This window comes from Vanellus vanellus, assembly GCF_965231255.1.
Source record: "Vanellus vanellus genome assembly, chromosome: 28".
NCBI lineage: Eukaryota > Metazoa > Chordata > Aves > Charadriiformes > Charadriidae > Vanellus > Vanellus vanellus.
Genome location: NC_138933.1, coordinates 1,359,220 through 1,384,647, shown reverse-complemented (window position 1 = coordinate 1,384,647; position 25,428 = coordinate 1,359,220). Strand labels below are relative to the sequence as shown.

General features: G+C 42.5%; 1 protein-coding gene across 1 annotated transcript in view; it reads right to left on the bottom strand.

Annotated features, from left to right (window-relative positions):
• The window catches only part of DIP2B (disco interacting protein 2 homolog B), a gene marked incomplete at its 5' end in the record, with an annotated part of 66,609 nt that extends 41,309 nt beyond the window's left edge, over window positions 1-25,300 (bottom strand). Inside the window, one exon of the mRNA XM_082496381.1 lies at window positions 25,213-25,300. Within this exon, the coding sequence (XP_082352507.1) occupies window positions 25,213-25,300 (88 nt within the window). The remainder of the gene's footprint in view (window positions 1-25,212) is intronic.
• Between the last annotated feature and the right edge of the window lie 128 nt (window positions 25,301-25,428).

Here is a 25,428-nt window from a genome sequence, read left to right as displayed (position 1 = left end):
AAACAGAGGTGCTCAATCAGTGCAAGGTGGTAACACCAGCTAATCCTGCTACGCTCAGACAATACTCCTCTTTCAACATCCCTGCTCCCCTTCCCCCCATGGAATGAGAACACTGAATCATTTACTGTCTAACAAAACCATAATTACTACAGTGGAGAAATTAAGGAAAATGATCACGTAGTGCACAGCATCTCCCCAACAAAGCCTCCAAACACTTGACTGTATCAAGCAAAAGATTCAAATTTGAAAGCAGTTTGAATGCATTTTTAAAAAATGATTGAGTGCTTTTAAAAGAAAATACGTTGATGTTTCTAACAGTTTATGCTAACAAAGAATCCTGGAAACTAGCCTCAAAACACAGATAGCTACTCTCTTTATTTAACAGCAAATACTGTAACAAGATTACAACAAAAATAACAAAATAAATTCTATTATCACCATTGCATCTGCTTTCCAGGTCTTACCCCTATAAATGACCATGATGACTTTGCCTTTGTTGCCTACTCCCCTGCTTTATCTCTAGGCATATATGATGGGCAATGCCTCTGGTAGTTTTATCATCTGGAACACACTCTGATGGAATGCAACATAAAGCCTGGTTTTGCAGAGCTTGATTTTGGATTTCCTGCCCTTGACCAGAAGTAGACACCAAACTGGACATACTGAAACCCAGAAGAGTAGCTGAAAGTCCAAAATGTTCTTTTGTTGCATGCCACTTCCAGATAAGGTCTTTTGAGTGTGTTTGGAAGTGTTAGCAGCGTGTTTGAGAAACCCAAAATGAGAAAGGTATGCTACTTTAGCACTTCAGACAGTTATGGCCTAGGCAGAAAACAGATATCAAACCAATCAGTTCAGCACTTCCGTAACAAATGTTGTCGTCACTCATTTATTTATTTTGTAGTTAGGCACCGTCTTTCTTCCATTTCCTGGAAGACCAGCAACTTCTAGTCACCCCCACCCCGCGATGGTTTTACCAAGGCTCAAAGCTAGGATGTTCTCAATCCCAGGCTTTGGCAACTTGAAAGACAACATTTAAACCTTTTTTCTAAGGCCGTGTGTTCAAACAGACTATACCTGTTCAATGGCCTTACACTCCTAACACTCTTTGGCTACAACTTCAGCACAAAAACTATGTTTGAAACAAGTTTAGACAATCGCCTCTTTCTGTTTGAGGCCAAACGATGATGCAGCTTCAAAGATTCCCTCCTCCTTCCTTCTGGTGAAGCTGTATATCAGGTTTCCTCCTTGAAGACAATACCAAGGTCTGCAAACTATACAGTCTTCCAGAAAAAAGTCACTGATTTCTTCAAAGAAATAAAGCCTTAGTTACTCCATATGTCACCCCCCCCCCCCAAAGAAAAACACAAACAGTAAGAAAAACAAACCAAACAGGTTTGTGCTTTGCAGTTTCCCTTTAACAGCACCATTCTGTTCCCATTAAGAACATGAATAGGCTACTGAAAAAAACAGCAAGTCTTACAATGCTCTGTTTGTTAAGCACAAGCATTATACTGCTACAGTTTCAGTACTAAAAGTTTCACAGACAGATCAGCTCCAGATTAATTTATATACACAGTACAAGCCTACTTGGCTCCAGCACTGTGGGGACTCTGTTCCACAGTTTCAAAAATCTTTTCTAAAGGCTTATGAATGTTGCTTTCCCAAATTAAAACTGTTTTAATCTCAACATTTATTATTTCAAAAGTATGCCATTCAAGACTAGGTTTTTGTGGCATGGTCTACCCTGGGTACGTGGTCGTGTCCAGACTGCCCCACTGCAGAGGTCTGCGTTGGCATCATTTAAGGTCACAAGGTGCACTTACCACCAATCACTCACTCTGTGCCTTAAGCCTTTTAAATTTTTTTGTTGTTTTACCTTTAAACAATAAATCCAACTATTGAAACTATCCTGAAGAATCTTTATCTTACAGCAGCATTTTGGAGCTCCAGACGATCCACTGTCCTTGATTCACCCGTCTGGGCCCGTGTATTACAGGCAGTAATCTTAGATGCCATATGTGATGCATCACTGAACTGGGTGAGCTAAGGACAGAGTTCAGTTTTCTTTGTGCGTGTGGGCAGGGGGTGACCAATGAAAAGGAGGTGTCAACAGATCAACTTCAGCCAAAGACCATGCCTTACCCACCAGCAAAAAAAAAAAAAAAAACAAACCAAAACAAACACATATGGTAACTTATCTTTACCATTTTTGCTGAAAATGGCACTATTCAGGGTCAGCGAAATGTGCTCTCAAAGGCTTTGCAAGACTGGGACACTGAAAAATGCTTGGAAGCTTACCACTGTAAATAAAAGAGCCTCTTGTAGATGTACTACGCTTTTGTTGATTCTTCTCTTTGCAGCAGCCATTAGAACATTCTTAAACGTGACTGTGTGCATGGTTCACACAGCATCAATGTCACCCTGGCATTCTCAGTGGTTAGTTTCTTTAAAGGACTTCCCCAGGTAAGTTGCTCAAATGACCATGAAGTCAAACTCCAAACCATACCTCGTGATCATTGGTAAGAACTAAAAGATCCTTCTTTGAGACCCTTTCCTGTGCCAAAAGGATGCACAATGCACTTGTGCATCAGCAACTCAAATCACGCTATGGATGCATGGGTAACATCTACCCTTACAAAAGGTGAAATGTTTTTTAAAAGGCTTCAAAAACTCTTGAAGATAACCCCTTAAAACCTTTAAATACACCACAAAATTCTGTTAACCCTACAAAACACAGGCTCTGCTCACTGCCTCTAACAAACATCTGCAAAATACAATCACCGAAGTCAACTTTATTCAAGATATTATGTTGCAGCCATATAAATTTTACATGTTACCCTTAAGACCAGCACATACACATAAATAGCTTAATCCCATATACAAATAATAAATCTTGCATGTAACCCCATCCTGAGGAAAAAAAAAAAAAAAAAACCACACAAAACTTAAATAGCTACAACTTGTCATGGGGAAAAAATGCATTTTCCCTTCTGAATGCTATAAAGGGCACAAAACCCTTTGTCACAAATAGGATTTTACAAAAATCTATTCAAGAGAAACGTTTTAATCTATTTTTAAGCAACAGTCAATGAGAAGAACGTGAGTTTAGATGTAGGAGCGCTTAACAGTGTTTATAATACTGGTCCTGCATCAGAACAATGCAATGAGCAGAGACAGTGTCACATACACGTACACAAGAAGTAGCCATACTCACAGTCTGAGCTGAGTAAAGCAAGACAACTCACAACCCAGATGAAGTGATTCTGCCCTGAATAATACTCTTTTCTGACTAACCTCCTGGTCACAGACACTAGCAGAAATTCACATGTATTTAATCCTCAGCACAAATGCACAGACCAAGCCCTCCACCACCAGACTGAAACCAAAAGTTTCCCAGGAAATGACTAAACTTTATGCAAGAGTAACCCTGTGATTCAGCGTTTATTCAGTAGGCAGGTACATCGTTGTCTTCCTTAAGTTAGAAACTGAATTATTAGAACAGCAAGTGCTGATAACCTTCTCCTAGGAGGTGTCCATCCAGCCCAACTACAAAGGATTACGCACACGTAAACTTTCCCAATTCTAAACAGTATGCACTTTCTCTACAAGACAGACCAGCATGGGTAGATGATTTTCCAAATCAAGCCTGGTTTTAGCCCAGGAATAAAAATAAAAACAAAAACATGCAGGCACTCAAAGAGAACACAGCATCTTGCTGCAAAATACTTCAGGCTTGCGCAGATAGCCACCCACAATTAGAATGCCAAATGACATATTCCCTTGGGTTTACCACAACCTGCAGTAAACAGCATTCGGCGACAGTCCGGGGCTCTGACAGATGCGGTGATTGATTAAAGTCAGATGTACAGAGCTTTTACCCCTCCCACAGCCACGGGCCACACCACAGCTTCCAGTCCGAGGCATTCAATGAAACCAGACGGTCCCTAGCATTTATTCTGCACCTCGGTTCCAGGGGCGAACGGGCCGTCGCCAGGGCTGTTTGCCTTTCAGCTCTCTTGCACAGAAACCTGATCGTATTTTTGCAGCCTTTTGTTCAGCAGCTAACGTGGCTGCACAAACATCAGAATATTACTACATTGGATCCACCTGGGATAAGATTAAAATAGAAGTTAGTATGGGCTTTAATCCTGCACTCAATTCCTATCGCCTACCCTTTCATGGCTCTTAGATGACAATATTTAATAATTCCCTTATTCTCTTGAAACAGGCTTCATTTTTTTTTTTTTTTTTTAACATAAGCCAACTGCCACAGATACTGCTTGCTGGTAACTCTCCTCCAAATCTGACGGCATAGCAACACCTTGCCAAACCATCCCGAAAAGCAGTTTGGATCTGTAGCCCATTTCAGTTCAACTGTACCTGAAGTTACTTTTTGTAATTAAATTCTAGATTCTTGAATAAGATGCAAGAATAGGTGAAGAAAGAAGTTAAGAGCAATTATTACCCTATCTATTGATCAAACACAGTGTTGCTCACACAAAGTATTCAGGTATGGAAATGCAACTCTGACCTTCCTTTAAGCACAGTGTTAACACAGCACTAACCTAGTTGGCATGTGATACTGCATGGTAGCACAATAATTACACATTTCCAGATGGGAAAATACTATTCCAAATCATAGTGCAAGGAGCTCAATGATTATGCATGACAACACAAAGAAAGATGTCTCGATGAAAGCATTAGCACTTAGAAGATCACTCCCCAAACAAAAATCAATTAAAAATTTTTAAAAAAATAAAAATTGTAAGAATGAATTTTTCAAAACTAAAGAGGTGAGACACCTATTGCAACATGTTTTCCCGCAAGCTCCCTACCCCGGCCTTCCCAAAGAGGTAGTACCAAGTGTGTGTTCCTAAGGACGTTGCTCCCATTTCACAGAAAAAAGCAGAGAAAGCGAGAGCAAAATATTGTTTTTCCCTAAGCACCGAAATCTGAAACACAAACCACAGTCATTTTACAGCATTAACAAGTGCTTACACTAGGATAGTTACTATTAAACAGTATTAGTCACCACAGTAAGATTCCACTACTTAAAGTTAAAGCAATACAATTATTAATCTTTTACCCAGCCTCAAATTAGTGTGTGACACTGGTAATTTGACTTGGGGAAACTCCCACCAAATTCCAGAAGTGTACCTGGCAGAGACAGCCTCAGCGCACAGCTAGGAAACTGTTCTTGGGTTTGCTATTCATGTCTTTTAAGCCTGACTAGTGGGAACCAAAGCACTTTGTTAAATAGCCTTAAACCTGTTCTGGACATGGTAAATTAAAATGACCCCACCTCCATCACCAACACAGTTCTACAAAACCAGAGCTATATTCCAGTTAATGGGAGGCTGCCCCATGGAGCGACCCTTGCTGCATACCAGCCCAGGAGTCTGTACAGGCTCCTCGGTGCAGAGACAGAGCCATCTTTTCTGGATTGAAGAGTACGACCCATTCAAGTTGGTTACAAGCTTGGAAAACCAGATTTAAATAGAAAAAGCAGAAGAAAAATGCAGTGTGCAGCATGGCACAAGAAGCAGATTTCAGGCCCTGAGCTCAGTACAGGCTGTGTTCAGCTTTCAGTTGTGTTTACATCAGCAACCATGGCTTCTTGAGGAATTTCACTGCTAAGGAAACCATGTTGGCATGTCACCAGCAGGCCTAAGAAAACCCATTATTCTGTCAGCTGCAATACTCTACAAGAAAGATCATGCAAGGAACGACTTCTGTTCAGGGCTCTTTCGGCATGCTAAAGAAGAGTCAATGGCTGCTTCAGAAGCACTTTGTTCAGAGGCTGGATAGCAGGATGTGGCAAGATCCTTCTTATGTAAAAGCCTTTAAGCTGTGTGGAAGATCAAAATAATGGGCAAAATGTACTATAGCAGCAAACATGAGAACCCTCCCAGCATAGCTCAACGATCCAGCCACACGCTGCAAATCCACCACAAAGTTACTGAACTTAGCTACTTCAAGGGAAAATACGCACATCTCCCAGTGCCTCAGTTCCTCCTAATCCTGCACACTAATAGTCAATTTTTGGTACAAAGTGGCCCTCGCTCTGTCTGCCTTTAACTAGAGAAAACATGCTGTTATTATAAAGAGAAGGAATGGTCAATCTCGATTTGCTGGCCTTGTTACGCAGGATATGGCAATATCCAAACAGATATTTCTGTCATTCCAAAACATTAAGACCCTAACACACGGATTTTTCTTGCCTTGTACCAGTACGTCACCACTGTCACAATATATTTTCATAAAACTGTGAGGACAAATATCCTTTCTACATTGATACCAGTGAACCTCGAACCTAAACAGAGAGGTTTAAAAGTAAGAAAGCTCTTACTCAACAAACTATCTCCAAAACCACAATTACTACTTACAGTGCATTTTCCTACTGTGGCCTCTCTAACGGTGCAATATCTCCTTTTCCAATTTAAATAAACTGAATTCTCAAATGTTTTACTTGTACAGGGAAGGAAGTATGGAGAAATCAGTAGGATTATTTAAGAGCACACAGTCAGCAACTTGACAAAAAGAAAATGAAGGCAAACAAAATGAATGAAAGAGCTTACAAAAAAAGATATTGCAGTTAACAGATGTGATTTGGTTTGAAAACTGAAGTCTTTGACAGCAAATTAATACAGGAATTATTTACAATACGCTTCCAAAATACTGTGTGTTTATTACAAAGTTTGTCACTGCAACCTTGTTAAAAAGCTGCTTCTGAGATCACATTTTCTCATCAAACATTCACATAATCAAACACTACATGAGAAAATTTCTATCTTGTTAATTTTTCATTAGCGAAGAATAAAGCAGAAGATAAGAGCAGAGTAATCACAACAAATGACTCCAAAACACCTTGCTTGAAATTCTCCGTGAGTGGGGAATTGAGGGTCTCGATAAAACAAACAGGATGACACAAGGCTTCGGACAATGGCTGCTGTTTGCACAACAGTTACACTCTCTGCAGCAGGCGAGATGGAGAGGCCGAGAAAACATCTCCTCTGGATTTGGTCTACCTAGGCCAGTATTTCTGTAAAGCTGCTTTAGAATTCCAAATGGCTCAGAAAACGTGACAGCCCTGGCTCCTCTCTGCAAGGTAAACTCTTCTCACGACAGCAGGCCTCCTCGCAACAGGCCCACGGCCAGCTCTGCCATGGCCTCATCTACACACAAAGTGACTCCCTTCTGGAAAAGCAGAGCTATCACCATGAGACAGATTAAAGCCTAATAATCTCGCTGACAGAAGCCTCGTGAAGAACAAATTGGACAGCTTCCAACAACACTGTCTCTGCCGTAGAGGACTGCAAAACAGGGACTGGCCCTAACACAATACGTATGACACTGGTAATATTAATGAGTCAGCCTGCTAACTACACACAAGAGCTGAATATCAATGAAAAAGGAAGCGTGTTTTACATCTGGCACCTGGTGTGTTGGAACAGCAAGCAAATACTGCTTTGCTGGATAAGCAAACACCTAAATACAATTACTCTCCAAATTGTTCTATTTGATTTTGACGCTTCCGCACTCTGTTGCCACGAAGGCCAGAGACATTCGATACAGTGGAAATAAACTCATTGTGGTTTATTTATCATAAAAAGGGAAGAAAAACAAACATGTTCCTCTAGAAATGACACAGCTTTCAGCAGGTAAATGAAAAACTCCTGTTGGTAAATTCAGCATTTAAGTATCAAAAGACAGAGTTAGCTGTAAACAAATTCTTTTAAACAACAGACCCACTGACCCAGCAAACACTAGCCAACTGGAAAGAAACACTAACTGGTAAACAAAAATGGCCTCTGCCAGAATGCTGTTTCCATCTTGAATCACGAACGCCAGATTTCAGGAGGCTCGACGTGGGACTTGGTCACAGCTCAGGGGGCCGGCAGCTGAAAAGCACTAACTCCTGCACAGGAATCAAGAACTTAGTGAGCACAATGCAGAACAACTCTGAGCTTCTGCACTGAAGGCAGCTGCAGCGAGGCAAAGGCCCCAGTCAATCTCTACACGAGTTCCAAATGTTTTTCAGGCCAAATTCTCTCATGCACTGAAAGGCAACCTATGTGCACCAGATCTGTCCTCATGTCATGTGCTCTTCACTTGAACAAAATATCTTGAATTTGGAAGAGAAGAAACTTTATTTCTAGTAACAGGTAAAAATGTCATGGCATATTTGCACTAACAAGATGCAATCTCTCCAAGATTGAATTTATCATAAAAATGGGTCCAAAATAATGAAATATCATTTATATAAACTTCTAAACACACAACAGCAGTGTAAATAACCACATTTCAGCCTTCACCAAGTGAAAGATGAACACTTCCTTGACACCAAAACACCCATGCTGGCACTGCTTGCTTGCACAAAAGCAACTTGGGCTGGAGCTGAGAACAGAATGATTTCTGTCATGGACTCAGAAGTCCAGCGTCAGTGTCTCGCTCGGTACAGAGCAGTGGCAGAGCAAACGCTGCTGAGGGCTTCTTTGAAACCTGCTGCCCCCCACCCCCTCCCCAGCACAGCTGACTGCATCCATGGTTTCCACCAGAGAGTGACAATATGGACTGGTCTTTATGAGCAAGAAAAAGTGTTACTTGGATGAGATACAGTATTTGCTTGGCTGGACTCAAGCTGGAGAAGAGGAAAGACTGCTGGATCTACTTTATGGTTAAGTTTATGGCAAATTTACTTACAGAACAGGATGAGCTTCTTAAAAGTATTTCAGTCACAAATCAAAACAAATAAAACCACTTTCCATATCCTAAGTTAATCAGAATGCTCTCTCAAGTTGTCCTCACATACACTACCACAGGGAGGAGAGCCTGACAAATCTGCTAAAAGCTTTAAAAAGCCTAAATTAAATATTAATATTCTGAAAATGATGAAGCCAGCACAAAAACACAAATCTCCTTTGCCACTCCAGTTCTGTATAGCCCAGAGCAAGAGATGAAAGATTTTTTGCAAACAGTGATGCCTAGCTGGAATTATGAATAAAACAGAAAAAACCTAAGCTGTAGCTGTACAGGTTGGGAAGTGCAAGCTGTCTGAAAAAGCAACAACCAGCAGAATGTATTCACAGTAAACTAGTAACAACAGTAAATTGTTATAACGCCAGCGAATGAAAAGCAGAGACAAAAGGTTATTGATACTTTACTGGCCTTACAGTTATGTTTAGCATGATGAGACAAACTTGTGCTGAAGATAAAGTTAGAATCGCTCCCTTCAAAGTCTCACTTTTGGCACACATGCACATTCAGAACACTCATCATCAAGCTAGGTACCCAGAGAGACCAGTGCATTAAGAGGAATATATTCAACTTTACTTCAGAAGTGTGCTTTGACTCTAACTAAGCCCCTGACAGAAACCTCTGTGGAGGACAGCATGCTGGTAGCGCTGCCGTACAGTTGGTGAGGGCTGGTTGGGTTTCTAGGTAGGTATTTCGTTGAGATGCTCCCTCATCTTTCCAACTATCCCCCATTCCCTCCAATTTAAAGACACTTGGTTGGTCAGGCCTTAATAGCAACCTGGAATGACTTGTCAAAAGCTCCCAAAAAATCTTTTAATTGAATGATCACATCAATTACTTAATTTTAATGAGAGTGAGATCATATTTTAATTTTTCATTCTGCAACAAATTTAAAGCAAAGGTGACTGTGCAGTTTCTCTGAGCAATAGCCAATCTCCCTCAAAGGCGTAAGCAGAATTACTTTAAATAACAAACTAATCTTTACTGCTTTATTTCCCCTTAGCACTTAATTCTAACAGTATTAGCCTGGTTTTATTACTATGCAAAGCAAAATGTAAGCCCTCCAACTTTCTCATCTAAAACAGAAGCCCAAGACTTTGAACTCTGGTTCTCGCAGGAAAAAATCCTGAAGTGCTAGCTAATTTCTCTTTAGGCATGGACAGAGCAAAATTTAAGAATATACAACTCTAGAATCTCTAGAAAAAACCCCAAACCAACAAACCAAAATAACAAGACAAAACTTAACAAAAGAATCACCTGAAAAAGCAAGCTAAGAATTGCAGAGGGTGTTAAACTAGACTTATCTTGGAGTCATTTGTAGGGACACAGAGGTCTCTGATTCCACATCACGCCCATTGAAAAAAACACAGTGGAAGCCACAAGTGAGTGCAGGTGCATTGGGCAAGTGCAGATGTTTGGCAAAGCTGCTGCTTCAGCTCCACAGTATGATCTTGGAAAAGTTATCTGACAACCATGGCCTAATTCCATCTCTATTTGGCTGGTAAAGGCAGAGACTTTCTAGGCCTCTCCCTCTTAATTTGGTAACTGCAGGAGTCCTACCTCTTCTAAAACCTGGAAATCCTACAGAATACTGTGGTCTACCATCCGATGAGCACCCTAAATGTAGTCTTGCTCCACTGGCTTACAATTCGTTCCAGTATCCATGCTCTCTACTGTCTTGCTCCAGCATGATTCATTACCGCTCTCCAGTCTATTCTGCATCATTCTAGGTATTAGTTTCCTTCCTCCTTGGCCACACAATCTTAGGTTAATATGAGATCCTCCACCACATCACCTGCCGGCGTCCCCAGCCTTACCACTGAAGAGATGAGAATTTAACACTCCCTTTCATTTCCGCATTTCTACTATAGATGACAACATACAAAATATTTGTATGTGACCCATCTGAGCCGTAATCACTAGATATCAACCATTTCAAAGAACACTAAGGTTTATAAAACCAATGTGTCAGTGTAATCATATTAACAGAGAGATGCTTGTATCTTTTTGATAAACTATTATATTCACAGCAGGCTTTGCTTTCAACTACAAACATAATGGCCTTTTTACAGCAATCTGAAGCATCACAGACAGTACTACACAATTTAGGGGGATGAGAGGGAGCAGGAAGGGCTAAGGATGTGTTGACAGCAGCAATTTAAGACAAGAGAGTCTGCCAAGAAAGAGCAACTGAAGAATTAAAGTCCAAATAGAAAGCTTGCAATTAAGCAAAAACTCTGAAAAAGGAGGATTGCAGAAAACAGGCATCAGTTTGGATTGTTGCCCTCCAATTTGTTCAGTAAGACTTGTCTGCTGACTCCATATGTTTCATATAAGTAAAATTTGTGCCATGCTACATAATAGTCTCTTAAGAGAAACAATGATGTTTGGGAAACAACCACTTCTCTTCAATATCCCCTGTACAGCAGGATCATTTCTTCTTAAGCCTTGAGCATTCTAGAAGTGCAACACAGTATTGTACAAAAAAAAAAATATAGAAACAAAATAAACTCCTGGGGGTATCCCAAGCTTAGATCTTCCCACCAAACGCAATGATGACCTGCCTTTTCAGGGACAGCCATCCTGGAGCATCTACAAAAACCACCTTGTAGGCTGTAGTACCTCAGGCTCCATTCAAGAAACTGTGGAGAGATGTTCCCTCTTGCCCAAGCTAATTCTGTTGGAGAAAGACACAAAACTTCTGAAACCTCAAAGCCCCACTTAGGTAGCTACCATCTCCATGAAAATGCACAAACATACAGAAGCCACAAACGCAGGATGTGCTCCCAACTTGACACCTTCATCACAGTTCTCTGAGGCACGATGCCTGTATCAATTGTGCTGTGCACAGATATGATTGAATATTTCATGTTCAAAGCTCTAGAAGGAAAAAAATAAACCCTGGCTCAGAAATGTAGTCAACTACAACACCAGCAGACAGTACTGTACCCAGCAGTCGTGATGAGACTGGCATAACAGGTATAAATCACTGCAAACCCTTCTTTTCACGCAGAGGAAAGGGAAATGGCAGAGCAACGCAGATTCGAGAGTGAAAAGCGTGCCCGTTTCTCATTTGCTTGGTTGCACTGGTGTAAAATTGACGTTTATTTTGACACTTGAGTTAGTCTCTCCTTTTTATTTCAGCACACAGCAAGCTGAGCATGAGGAATTTATTCTATGGAGAAACCAGTCATCACAGAGGCAGACACCTTTCCCAGAGGTAATGCAGCAGAGCCTGACCACTGGAGACATCTCCTACCTTGTGATCAGGGTGAAGTCACATATGGGCTCTGAGCAGTTCAATAAGAGACTGGTTTTGCAAGCGAAGCGCAGAAGATACTCCTTCCTCATGGTTTAGTTTCAACAGATGGGTTAAGTGCTATACTGACAGACCCACAGGATGAAAATCCTGAGAATTAAGCACAAGATCTTCGCATTCAAACACAACAACAAGGACCTAAAGAGCTAACGTAGACTGACATGCAAAAGTGTGCAATCATTTCCATGTGGCTGCCTTCATCTTCTTTACATATGAGGCCAAGAAAGCCCCTGGGGCTGTACTAGTGCCTAAAAGGGCGCAGGTTTCCTTTAGTCTCTAACAAAGGCTTTAAGCAATTGGCAAGCTGCCCTAGCCTAGCTGCCTTCTTCCTTTTCATATGTGCCTCCATCCACAGATAACGCAGGGCGGCTTTGAATTTGCACCCTGCACAATCAGAGGTAAAGGATATCACAGGAAACCCAAGTCAGCTTTTCCCCTCCATGAGGTAACTCCCTGGAACAACCAGCACAGTCTTTTTCTCATTTACGTATCTAACAGTATGTAACACTTAAATAGCAGACAATATGTTCAAAGCCCAAATGTTAACTGGTTTAGTGAGTTAAGAGAGATGCTGTCTGCAATTGCTTGGGGCAGAATGTGCTGAAGGAGCAGAAATCTACCTTTCAACTAGGAATCTATGAAACAGCTTCAAACAATCCCTTTAGAAGGTGGAAACAATCCAACGACTGCTAGTTTATAGCAATGGGATAGTAACTTTTGGAGACTTTTTGTCACATTTCACCCACAGAAAATCTAAGCAATTCTTAAACAGCTATTCTTGATAGCAGAATTACAGAAAAAAAATCAGGTCTTGCATCTCCCAGATCTCTCCACTTCACTAGTTTCTTTCATCCTTCCTTTTTTGGACTATTCTGCAGGATATCCTCTCAGGATGTCAAGTATTCAACAGCAACACTGTTAATTTTTCTAAGCCTGTCAGCTCCTCAATCCAGACCCCTAGACAGACCCATGAGCAGCTGTACCCGTACAACCGAGAGGTTGTCACTTCGCATGGCAAGAGCAATAGAAAGTAGCAAACACGCTCTAAGCTGTACTGTTGCCAGATCTTTCATAACCTGAAGCCAAACTCAATTCTAATAGAAGACTATTTACTCCTCCCCAGTTCTCCATGCCAAGCCTTTTCCTTTTATCCTTCTGCCCAAATACTTCTGTCTCTGCTGGAAGAGGAGTGTGCCTGCAGTGCCATACATGATGTCTGTGTCTTTCACACCATTTTATTGTTCACAGGAAGGTATTCTGCAATTTTAAACAAGAGAACATCAGAAGTAATTATTTTCCTAAGAGAACAGGCCAAGTCATGGCATCCTGCATGGCATGGAGAACTCTGTCACCATCATTTGTCACTTACTTCGAACCACACACCCCACAGTTGTTGCTTTGCTGAATCTATTTAAATCTCCATAATGTGAAAAAAAGACAGTGTCACCTTTGCTACAGACTCAATGTAGATGAGAGGGAGCCTCCATAAATAAGCCCTTGAAAAGCTGCCAGTACATGAACGTTTATTTCTATTTGGCTTTCCCCATCAGGTTCAACACAAGAAATTTACCTTCTCATCCCAGGGAAACAAATGGGTTGAATATCAGGAGCTGTCACACTGCAACACTGATAAACCAAGAAGGATCGCTGCAGGTAAGCACATGTAAGACAAATCTCTACAACTCTTCTGAGCCAGACGATCGCACTTCATAGGCCACATAGAAAGCCCAAAAGAGAGCGGTCAGTACAAAAGAACAATGCAAAGCAAATGGTACGTGTTTGGACAAGAACCAAAAAACAAACCCTAACCTCTGTTAAAAAACCCTGAAATTAATGACACCCACACTTAACAGATGAGACTTCAGGCCCCCCTTTATGGGAGCTACAACAGAAGAATTATTAGAATCAGAGGAGGGAGGGAGGGAGGGAGGGAGAAGAAGGGTCCAAGCTTTCCTTTTTTCTGTAAGCCTCATCTGAAAATAGCTTTGTTCAGATTTATTAAAAATCAGCTTATCTGCCATGAAAGAGGGAAGAAAGAGACACAGGCTATTAGGTAAGTAATTACCTAGTAAGATACATGACAGTAATCATAGTACATCAAGTATGATTTTGCTAGATCCAAATGCTTTTCTTTCCGGCTTCCATGCTATAACCAGATACTACTATAAGTGTTTTACCAAAGCTTTGTACAATGAGCAATGTTTTGATACACAAAAGCCAAGGGGTAATTACATCTTCCTGTTTGCTGTTCTAGCCAGACATTTTTTTAAAGGCCTACTGCAAAAAAGAATTGCCTTGAAAGCCTTCCAAGGTAACACCACCTCCAAAGTTTTGTATTTTTCTGATCTTGGGGAAATATGAGAGCAAATTAACTATGGTCTAGCACAGGCATCTGTGCCGTTGGTCAAAATTACTAAAACAACGTTTATAAGTCTTTAACACTAATGGCGACTAGCCCTACACCATTTTTACATGCTGCAATTTTAAAACAGGACTTAACAAGTAAAGTGTATCAAACACAGGAATAACTAAATAGAACAGCAATGTTTGTTCAAGGTTTCTAGGTGTGGCTGCAGCCAAGACATAATAGGATTATTTATATCTGACTCATTTGCTTTGTCTTCATCCATGATTCCCCCTGTTTGGGACTCAATAATTGACTTTTTTCTGCACCAAAGGATATTTTCAAGAAGGACTCGAGAATTTAAAGCACGAGAAGAAACTCCACAAGTACAATTGGTTTATATCGTGTTCAACCAAAACTTACTATCACCATCACTACTGAACTTCAGATTACTTGAACATGTAGAAGAATATGCAGAAGAAGATGCAAACTCTCGGCACACTGTACAGAAATCCATTTACTAGCTATCAGATTGCATGTTTCAAAGTCTCTTCCTTTGTAAGTGACAATGCACCCTCCTCTATGGAGCAGAGGGCTGAGTGTCACGAGATCCCCGATCTGCGCTGGCTCTGCTGCTGGTTTGTGTGACCGAGCGACTCACCTCACCTCTGTGCATCTCCGCTTCCTCTCCGTGGACTGAAAATAACAATACTTCCCCCTTTTCACTGTGGCAACTTCCAATCCAAAATTGCGTAAGTACAGAGGTTTTCATTCCAATTACAATGAGAATTGTTCTTTTTTTTAATCCACAAGGGATCACTTAAACTTTCTGCCCTAAGAATAAACACAGGTTTCAGTCTCACAAAACATTTACATCAGCACTTCACTATTATGAGATGTACTTTTTGCTAACACAAGACAGGCTTCACTCTTGTGTTACTCAGTGGGTTTTTTTCCCCCCTCAGAATTCCCACAAAAGCTTTAAAAAAAAGTATAAAAATAATTTGTAAATTTGGTTACCTACAAACGCTTTCACTGCTCAGGAAATGAAGTAAACGGTTCAGTATTTTTTAAGAAACACAGCTTACATTCCTTAAAGTTTAATCAATCGCCCTCTCCAGTTCGCCAAAGTTCACAGCTTTACAAAAAGCAGAGCTGAGGCGCCTGTGCTCTCCACGATGGAAAAGAGTAAAGTGCTAAGAGGTGAGAGTATCTCGAGCCCACACTGCTGCCAAAGGCTTTGTTATGAAACCAGGGCTCAGCTCTTGAGGACACACCAGCGGAACAGACTTGCTTCAGCTGACTCCTTACTGTGTCTCTGAGCTGGAGAAAAGCACACTTTCCAGCGACACCCTTCTCCTTTCACATCCACCACCAGCACTGCAAGCAGCCCCGCACTTAGCCAACCAAATGCCATCAGTACCTTGGTTGAACCACCACTAGGGGACACGTAACGATCTTTTTTTTTTAATGCCAAAAATGGAACACCTTTAATAGGCATTTTCCGCTTATATTCAATTGAGGAAAAAAAAAAAAAAAAGACAGCATAGTTTAATAAGCTGCAGATCTGTTTACTCCTCTACCAGAACCGCTGAGGATCAAGGACCTTTCATCTCCCGCTTAGATCGCCTGACTCGGCTCTCCACCGCATGGTGAATAATCACAGGCTGGAATTTGCCGTGTCACTTCCCAGCTCTTCGAAGTAACTCTCCTTCTCCTTCGCACAGTGACAATGCACATTGTGAGCAGGAATGTCAGCTGCTGCTAGGCAGCACAAAACTGTGCTAGCAACGCATCTCACCTTCTTGACAGAAAGGCAAAGAGTGACCTTTTACAACCGTTTGTTAACTTTGCTCATACCTCTTTCTAGAAAGTAAGCAGAAAACTTCAAAGCCTCTTTCCTCTCCTCAGGGTTTCTCTTGGCTGGTCAGCTTATCTATGTGATCGTTGTTTCCAGAGAAGCACACAAAGCTTCCACAGTGGGTAATTACAGTGAAAGGTGATGATGAAGACACAACCACAAGGCAAAGAAAACAGTCTTATCAGGACATCCGTACTGCATACATGCATTCACTGCTGTTCTCGGGGAGCAAATGACAGTATTTCCAGAAAAGGTGCTTCATATTGAAACGGCTCTTCATGTCAAAGATTAATCAGTGCTCCAAATGAAGAGCTGATGCATTAAAAGTACAGGCAGGACAGCAGGTCACACAAAACCTTCTTTAACACATCCTCACCTGACTACCCTTTCTGGAGCGGTGGCTGTGGAGCTACGGAATGAAGTCACACACAGGAACAGGATCCAAACCCAAACCTTTCAGCCCTCAATCTAGTGCTTTAACTGCCGTATCATTCCCACTTCAGATTACAGCCTTCCAATTTATGGCCAACCAAATGCCCCGTCACAACTTCTCTTGTTTGTACGTGCCAAACTTAGCACCTTTGCAGTCTCCCATGGCTTGCCCCACATACACCATGTCTTCCTGGTCACCCCTTCCCTCTCCCAGCAGCACAGCTCGACACCCCACCCCGGTCACCCATAGTTCATCCTCATGGCAACTTCGGCAATGTCTCATATGGAAAATTAGTAGAGGGAAAATACTACTTCTTAGCTTCTTGTAATGAAATTCAGCAGCTCGGAAGGAGGAGCTGAAAGTACCACATGACGATCATTTCCCAGCAGAACAGTGGGTTTTGTCTGCCCTATGGAGATGCATGTGGCTGCAATGACAGCGGTGTCTTCCCGCTGTGCAGGGGAGCTCTATCAGGAGAGGGAGGGATAAAGCAGAACTTCCTCCAGCAAGTTACCTATGCTGCTCTCAGAGAAATTTATTATAAACGTGTATTAGAGGAACATCAATGTCACTATTCCTAAGTAAGTCTTCTTAATGCAAAGTGAGCTACAATCTAGAAATACATGCACTAACTCCTCATCTTTGTAATTTACGCTTTATTTCCAATAATAGGAGGGTTTAGTTCTCAAACTCCTTTAGGACTAAGGTAGAGGAACAATATCCCTGTTAAGAGCAAAAGACAGGAAAAACATCCCAAACAATGCTTTTCCATCACTGCACTTTAGACCTGATGTTTGACATTAGTCCTGATCCCAGAGGCAAAATGGGAGTGCTTTATCCACTAAGTCAACCAGCTCCCACGGCTATAGCCATCCTAAATGGAATGCATTATTCCTGCATTAAAACATATGTTTTTCAAGGCAGCTAGCCATCCGGCTGTTCCGAGAGAGATTACAGAAGACCTAATTTTATCACGCAGGGATACAATTCTCCTGGTTGTTTTTGCTCCCTAGGGACACGGAGCTGGTGAAAGCAGGTTGCCTGACTGCTGGGGAACAATTCTGAGAGGCTCAGTTGCTGATCACTGAGGCAGTAACTCACAGCCCGGGTTCCCAAAATACACTAATGCATGCCCTGTAGGCTCTGTGGGCTCCCATCCCCATGGAATTCAAAGCCCAGAAAGACCTAGTTTGTATCAGCAATTCTCAAGTCAACAAGAGTTAGAAAACGTTTATGTTGGCAGAGAAGTGCTAAAACTTTAAGCAAGGGTTTTTTTTCTTTCTTTCTTTTAATCAGCTTAAGTTACACTAAATAAAACAAGGTGTGTGCTCACAAAAGCACCAAGGAAAATTAAGTTACCCTTACACTGACTATCTTTGGTACAAAAAGAACCTCTGCTGCTTGTGTGATCCCAAGTACTGTTTCAGAAACTCTCAGCTTTGAAGTTGGAAAAAAATGCAAGCTGATAGAAATATGCATTTTACTCAAAAAAATATCCAGGCGAGAGTAATAACCCAGCACTAGTAAACATTATTCAGAATGAGAAATACAGGTGTGAGGTTCTTCCCCAGACTTTTCATCAAAAAGTAATGGGAAAATTCGTGTAGCAGATGGAATGCTGCTGCCTGCAGAGCATCCGTTAGCTATAAATCACTGTTTCCTCACACATGGTGCAAATTTAAGTGTCTTCCATTCTAATTAATAGAATGAGACATCCTGCTCTGATGACTCTTCCCTGATTTTATAAGCTCTATGAAAAATTTTGGATTGAATCAACCTCAACAGAGGAATGCTTCAATTCAACTCTGTTAATCCAGGTCCAAAATGCAACTGAGCAACTCACTGACAGATTCAGGAAATGCTTTTTATAACTGAGACATACAGTTTAAAGAAAAGCATTTTAAGAAATTATCTGAACATTGTATTTAAAACAAATGAAAACAGGATACTATTCAGCTTCTGCTTGCACCTCTGGGACTCCTGACCATTAGTTCACTCTTTGGCTTCTGAAACTTGCCACTGAATAAACATGATAAATCCAATGAATAGAAAGCTTCATGACAAAAACTAATCAGATAGAGGGAATCAGGAAGGAACCCATCACCCTTTCCACAGCATTACCAATGAACTAGAAACACAAGGGGTCCTCTGCATTCATACTTTCCTACAGAGCTCCAAGTATTGTCTAGTTAGATGCCTGTTTGAAAGACCTGCAATCCGGCTCCACGCAGTTACGCTACCATCCATCACATCTGCTACTTAATATTTCATGCTACAGAATTTAAAATAGAAAACTGAAGATCAGTTATCTAGGACACCACAAAAAGAACACCAAATGCGGCTTTAGCGCAGATGTGTCAGGCTAACAGGTCTGATTAACATTTCCAGCCTAAGTACCCAGCTGAAACTGCAAGTACCACCCATACTAGAAGTAGTGAGAATCATAAAAGACAAACCAGGAATCGTTGCTACCAGATGTCCCCTCCACCCAACTGAGGAAAATTGGTTCTAACTCTAGCAAAGCCTCAGAGAAGCAATCAGGGAGGAGCTGGAGGACTCTCTTTAAAGCCTCTAATTTCCTCCTCTCCCCAAGGCAAAGGGTCAGAGATGCAGCTTTTAAAAAAAGCCCCAAACTTGGTCCTCATTTCCTAAGTATAAAAGGGACAACACAAAAATATGCACATTTTTTAACTCTCCTGGTTATTCTTTGTTATACCAGCCTGGATGTTCCAAACCCCTTCCTTTCCTTCACCATGTTTACATGCTTCAATTATGTACCAACAGTAAAATCTGCTCCCACTCACAGTAGCCAAAATATTTCTTTCAGTATTTACGTTTAACCCACTCCAAGCCATCAATCGTTTAAATCATTCTGCTTTGACCATCTGCATAGTAGACATTTGTGATCATCTTATGGACCTTCTGTTTGATGCACTGGTGACAGATTTGCTACTTTGCTCCTCTCAATCATGACTCGAGCTGCATTTCCTTTTCCTGCAAGACACAGACATTGCAAGGAACCCATGTGCCACCATGCTTGCATCACTTTTTCCTGGACTGTAAGGCTTAAGAGAATACAATATCATCTGAAGTGAAGGCTCTTATCAGAATCTTTGTAAAGCCAAACAAGGCAGGAATGATCATCTTGGAATTTGCATAAACAGCTCCCTTTGACCTGCTCCAGAAGTTTTTTATGCATTTCAAAGCACTGCCTCAGAACTCTACCTTTGTTGGCTGCACACAGAAAGACAGTGTCAAAGCCATACACAGATTTCTCAGCAGATTTCGTACCCATCAGCTGTCAGTCCTGCAGGTAAATTAAGGAAGCAACATAAAAGCTTTCCCATTACTAGTTTTGTCTAATGCAAGACTTGTGGGTGAGATACTGCATAATGCACAAAAACCACCTGTAAGTCCTGCTAGCTACAAGATGATCAGATCCGACTTGCTTATGCTCATGAGCTTTTCTTCAACCTTTTCTGTTGTATAGCCACAGTTCCCCTCAGAATGGTAGGGAAAGAAACTAAAGTGAAACCTTTCTGCTCACTCAGCAAAATCCACATAGCCAGTCCTTACTCAGACAATTAATTCCTTTGACTCTTCTCTAATCTATTTAAATTCTGTGCTTCAGCTACTTAATCTATAAACAAGATTCTCACCTACTTAGACACCTGGCGATCAAAAGAATGAAAACTGAAACACAATTTTTGAAAGAACAGAAAAATACCATGATTCCATAGGAAATTCTCAAGCCAAACAAAATAAAGACTCTACCCACTTGCTTGAGTCAACATGTTTTCTTCCAGTAAGGTTCTAGCCTATTTGGCTGGCCTTCAGTCCTGGTTTCAACTGTTTTGCTGATACTACTTTTTCCACACATGCCACCATCCTCGCTATTTCTTCAGCTTCTGAAAATCCTAATACAAAGCTTTCCTCTGCAGAGGAGCCTCAATTCTTCACTAGGAGACAATCAGCTTTAAAAGGAACAAACACAGGTGCATGAAGCCATTCACAGAAACACCCACGCAAAAATCACAAACCAGACAGCCAAATGTATGTTTAACTAGAAAAGTAAACAGAAACCAGCTCCTTCTGTACATGAAGCAAGAGCAACGACATGATAACCCTGTCACATAACCCAGAAGTGACTGAAATTATGTTCAAGGCCTGAACTGCTAACCGGGGAATTCCTCATTATTGCTAGGTGCAGTTCCCTCCTCCCCTTACCTCATACTTTCATAGATAACACAAGCTGAAGTTCACTCCACTAACATCCCTTTAATAGTTAAAAACATCAGACAAGACAGAAACCATAGCCAAATAAAAACCAGCGGCCAAATAAGCTCTTTATGAGTGTGCTTAACCCTCTCGGAGACAAGCTGGCCCATCCAGTGTGGCCAGGGAGACAGCTGTCCTACTTTCAAAGCAAAAGCTCTCGTGACACCACCATCTATGTTGTACCAAGAGAACAAACTTTACTGCACAAGCAGTACAACAGTCTCCTAACGTGCACTGTATAAAACAAATCCACTAAATGTGCTTCATTAGAACCGTCAAATCTGACTATTCCAGCATTTCTCAGCTGCATTAACATAGCTGTGATGAGGTTAACTTGAGAGCAGCTGCTTGAAAATTTCACCCAAAGTGCAAGAGCACCTAGACATCCCCAAGCTGAGTGCAGAAGTGCTTTAATACCAATCTTTTCAGCTGAATATGGGACGAACACTGACATTTACCTTGTTCTCTGAACTCACCAGCACACACATTTCAAGAAACAGCATCACAGAGTGGATACAAAGTCACCATCGCACACAGCCGCAGTTCAACCCCAAAGGCATAACACTTAGCTCCTGTCCTTACAGAAACATGAAAATGGGGGTAAAAGACATCTTTAAAGTTAATATCCCTGGCACTTTTACTCATGAAAAAGAAGCAGATGCAAGTACAAAGACAGCCCTTCCCATCATTAGTGATGCATAATGTGGGTGTTACCAACACATGAAGAAGAGAGCTAGAAAGAAAAAAAAAAAAAAAACACCCAAAAAAAAACCCACACAAAAACCCAAAAGTGAGAAAAGAAGGAAAACATAATGAGCAGGTTCTAGGTTTTGCACCGTTCCACGACCCAATTCACTGCTTATATGCTGTTATTGTTATTTAACATTTTTACTTAGAGACAACAGCACTGGATCCCTTCTGTAAGGGAATGAGATGTCTCTGTAAAGCATGCTGTTTAAGATTTGGGTATAAGGTACTTCACATTGAGAGAAGATTACTGCATTCTTATCTACACTTAGGAATAAATGAGCTAGACTCAAATCAACCACTGAGGCCAAATAAAGACACACAATAAAAGACTAAAAAAAAAAAAAGATGCACTTTCTGTTGATTAATAAACAATTCCTGTTTCCTGAAACACATTCCACTACTTTGCTCAGACGTTTTAAGTGTACTCAGGAATGGGACTACTGCTACTTCCATGCTGACCACAAGGTTCAGCAAGGAATAATCCAGGGATGGCAGAGGTATAATTAGTCCTGTTGCTCTGTCCGCACAGATTGTTCTGAAGAAAGTCTCATGGCTCATTGTTGCAAACTATGTTTTCTATTTTAAGCATACATTAAACTAATCGTGCTCCACTTTGCATCCTACTTGCTGACACAGCATCTTTCACAAGCATAGTGCCAGATAAGATTTTCATACTATATTTCTCCCATACTGTTATAAATTCTCTACACTGTGGTGGTTAATGGTAATGCAGCCCTGCATAAAACTCACTGCGAGGTTCAGCACACAAGTTGTTTATGCTCCTCGCCTGCAGTCTCCTGCACCTGAAGCCATCTTCCAAATAGCGCTCGGGTACTCCCCACCGTAAAAATCACACATCAAGGTCACAGCCATGTCCCAGTCCCTGCTGTCAGGGCCCCTGGGCTACCTGTGTGAACTCACTACAGGTGCAGTTCCTCTCCTGTTCCAAAAGTGAGGTGTTCTTACCCAGAAAACCCAACAGAAACATTTACATAGTAAACAGTGAAGCCTAGAAACAAATAAAGCTGCAACAACAGGGTGGAAAAAAAAGGATCAAGTGTTCTTATCTGAGCAACAACTAATCAGTTAAACATGATGCATTACCGCCATTTTTAATAAAACACTTCTATTCAATATTGTTTACTACAATCAGTCCATAGTTATATTCAGTTGAACAATGCACGCATACGCCTTAAAATCCTTATGCTTAAGCCTCAAACTAGGGCGTATTTTTCAGGAACTATACAATGACATTACCTCACTGACTCACTCGGCTCCTTTACAGGTCAGACCTCAGTTATCTCAGCAACAAGATACCGTGAAATATGTTTCCAAGAGCTTGGGGACACATTCACACAAAATTCTTCGTACTCATGTTTTTTTGATAGAAAAAGTGATTTGCACAAACAAATCCATAATACGCATATTAAGAAATCTGAGTATTAAATCCACAAAGGGGCAGTGGATTTAATATTCAGAGAATTACTTGCATAACAGAAAATTTCACTCTATAACACTGAAGTTTAAGCTATCAGAGAAGCTTGTTAATGATTAGCATGATGTCACAGCCAGCCATTCTAGCAAACGGATTTAATTTTTTTTTTACATTTGCAGCACTTTATATTACAGGGTCAAACTATAATGGGCTTTCAGTATCACAAGAAACAAATTTCAGAAAATACAAGCATGCACTTAAAACATTCAGCAAATTCTTAAAACAATATGTAATTACTTCATATTACATTTTGAACAATACAAATGTTCTTCAGTTCTTTGTTATCATGGAGTACTCAAAACCAAACACCAGATAGCATTATCACTTTAGTTAAATGTTTACAGAAAGCATATCTGAAAAACATTTGACAAAAAGAAACCCCAAACAGCTAACATTCAAAGTTTAACTACAAACAAGTCTTGTTAAGAAAGCACCACCATGGCCTTTCCATCTGGCAAAGCATCAAGCACCGTGTACCCATGCGGGTGGTGGGGGCTGACAGGCCCCAGCTCAGTGAATGAATTTCTAATCTTCACAACAATGAATCAGTCTCCTTTATACACTCCATGTTCTGGGACAAAGTCACAGAGTAGAGATGTTACTGAAACTTGATTTTCTGTAAGTTTTAATATTAAGAGATTACTGTAACCATGCGGGAAGCCCTCCCAAGAAGCCACTGATCATGGCATCAAGTTCTGTGCCCTGACGGAGGGAGGAAATTTAAAGATACGCAAAACAGAGCTACCTGCTCTGCAACCCTCACCCTCTGCTCAGATTTATAGATTCATCCCTTGCCCTCTGGCTTCACAAGGGAACTTTACAACAAAGCTATATTGAGAACAGCATTTTAGGCACTAGGAAACAAAGACATACCCATGCAAAAAAGGAAACAAACAACAAAAAAAAAAGCGCACATGCTCTGTCCCGATTATGGCTACATAAAAGAACTTATTCAGAAAGTGGAAAGAACACCGGGTATGTCTTCATCAGGTACCCAAAGTTCATCCGTCTCCCCCAGCCCAGGACCACCGCTGTCCCCAGAGCTTCGCCCTCCCCTAACCACCCGGAGCTCGGACACTGCAGAGAAGAGGCCGAAAGAAGGAAAACCCTCCCGAGGGGGATCCCCTCCAAGGGGGTCCCCCCGGCTCAGGCGGGGGAACCCAACACACCCCAAGCGCCCAGCTTCCCCCACCCGCGGGCAGGGCCCAGCCTTCCCCCACTCGGGCCCCCTCACCCCTCCACCCCCCCATTCCCAGCCCCCTCACACGGAGCCTCTCAGGGACTCTCACACACGCCGGACCCTCACACACACCCCTCGCCCCCCTCACACGGAGCCTCTCACAGCCCTTCGCACTCCCTCGGCCCCCTCACATGGAGCCTTCCTCCCTCACAGCCCCCTCACACGCCCCGGGCCCCTCACAGGGAGCCTTCTACTCTCACGGTCCCTTCATACTCCCCGGCCTCTCACACGGAGCTCTCCTCCCTCACGGCCCCCTCACAGCCCTCAGCCTCTCATACGGAGCCCCCCTCCGTCACGGCCCCCTCATAGCCTCCGGCCCCCTCAACACGGAGCCCCCCTCATAGCCTCCGGCCCCCTCAACACGGAGCCCCCCTCCGTCACGGCCCCCTCAACACGGAGCCCTCGGCCTCTCACACGGAACCTTCCACCCTCCTGGCCCCCTCACAGCCCCCGACCCCCTCGCGCGCGCACGTACCCCCCTCGGCCCCCTCACCCGGAGCCTCCCGGAGCCCCGCGCACACCCCGGTCCCTCACACGGAGTCCCCCTCCCTCACAGCCCCCTCACACACTCCGGGCCTCCTCTCCCACAGACACCACCCCCCCCCTCCCGCCTCCCAAACACGGAGGGTCCCCCCGCCCGGGCCGCGGGAGGCCGTGGCGGCCGGGCCGGCGCCCCGAGGGCAGGGCAGGGCAGGCAGGGCAGGCGGGATCCCGGCGCGGCCCGGCGCTCCTTACCTTCGGAGAGCTCCAGCTCCAGCTCGGCTAGCTGCTCACGGACCTCGCGGGGCAGCGAGGAGACGCCCGCGGCCGCCGGCTCGGCCATGGCGGGCGGAGGGGAGGAGGGGGGAAGGCAGGTCCGGCCGCCGGCTCGGCGCGGCTCCGGCTCAGCGCCGGCGGCTCCGGATCGCGGGCGCAGCGGGAGCGGCCGCCACCTCCGCCATGCTGAGCTCC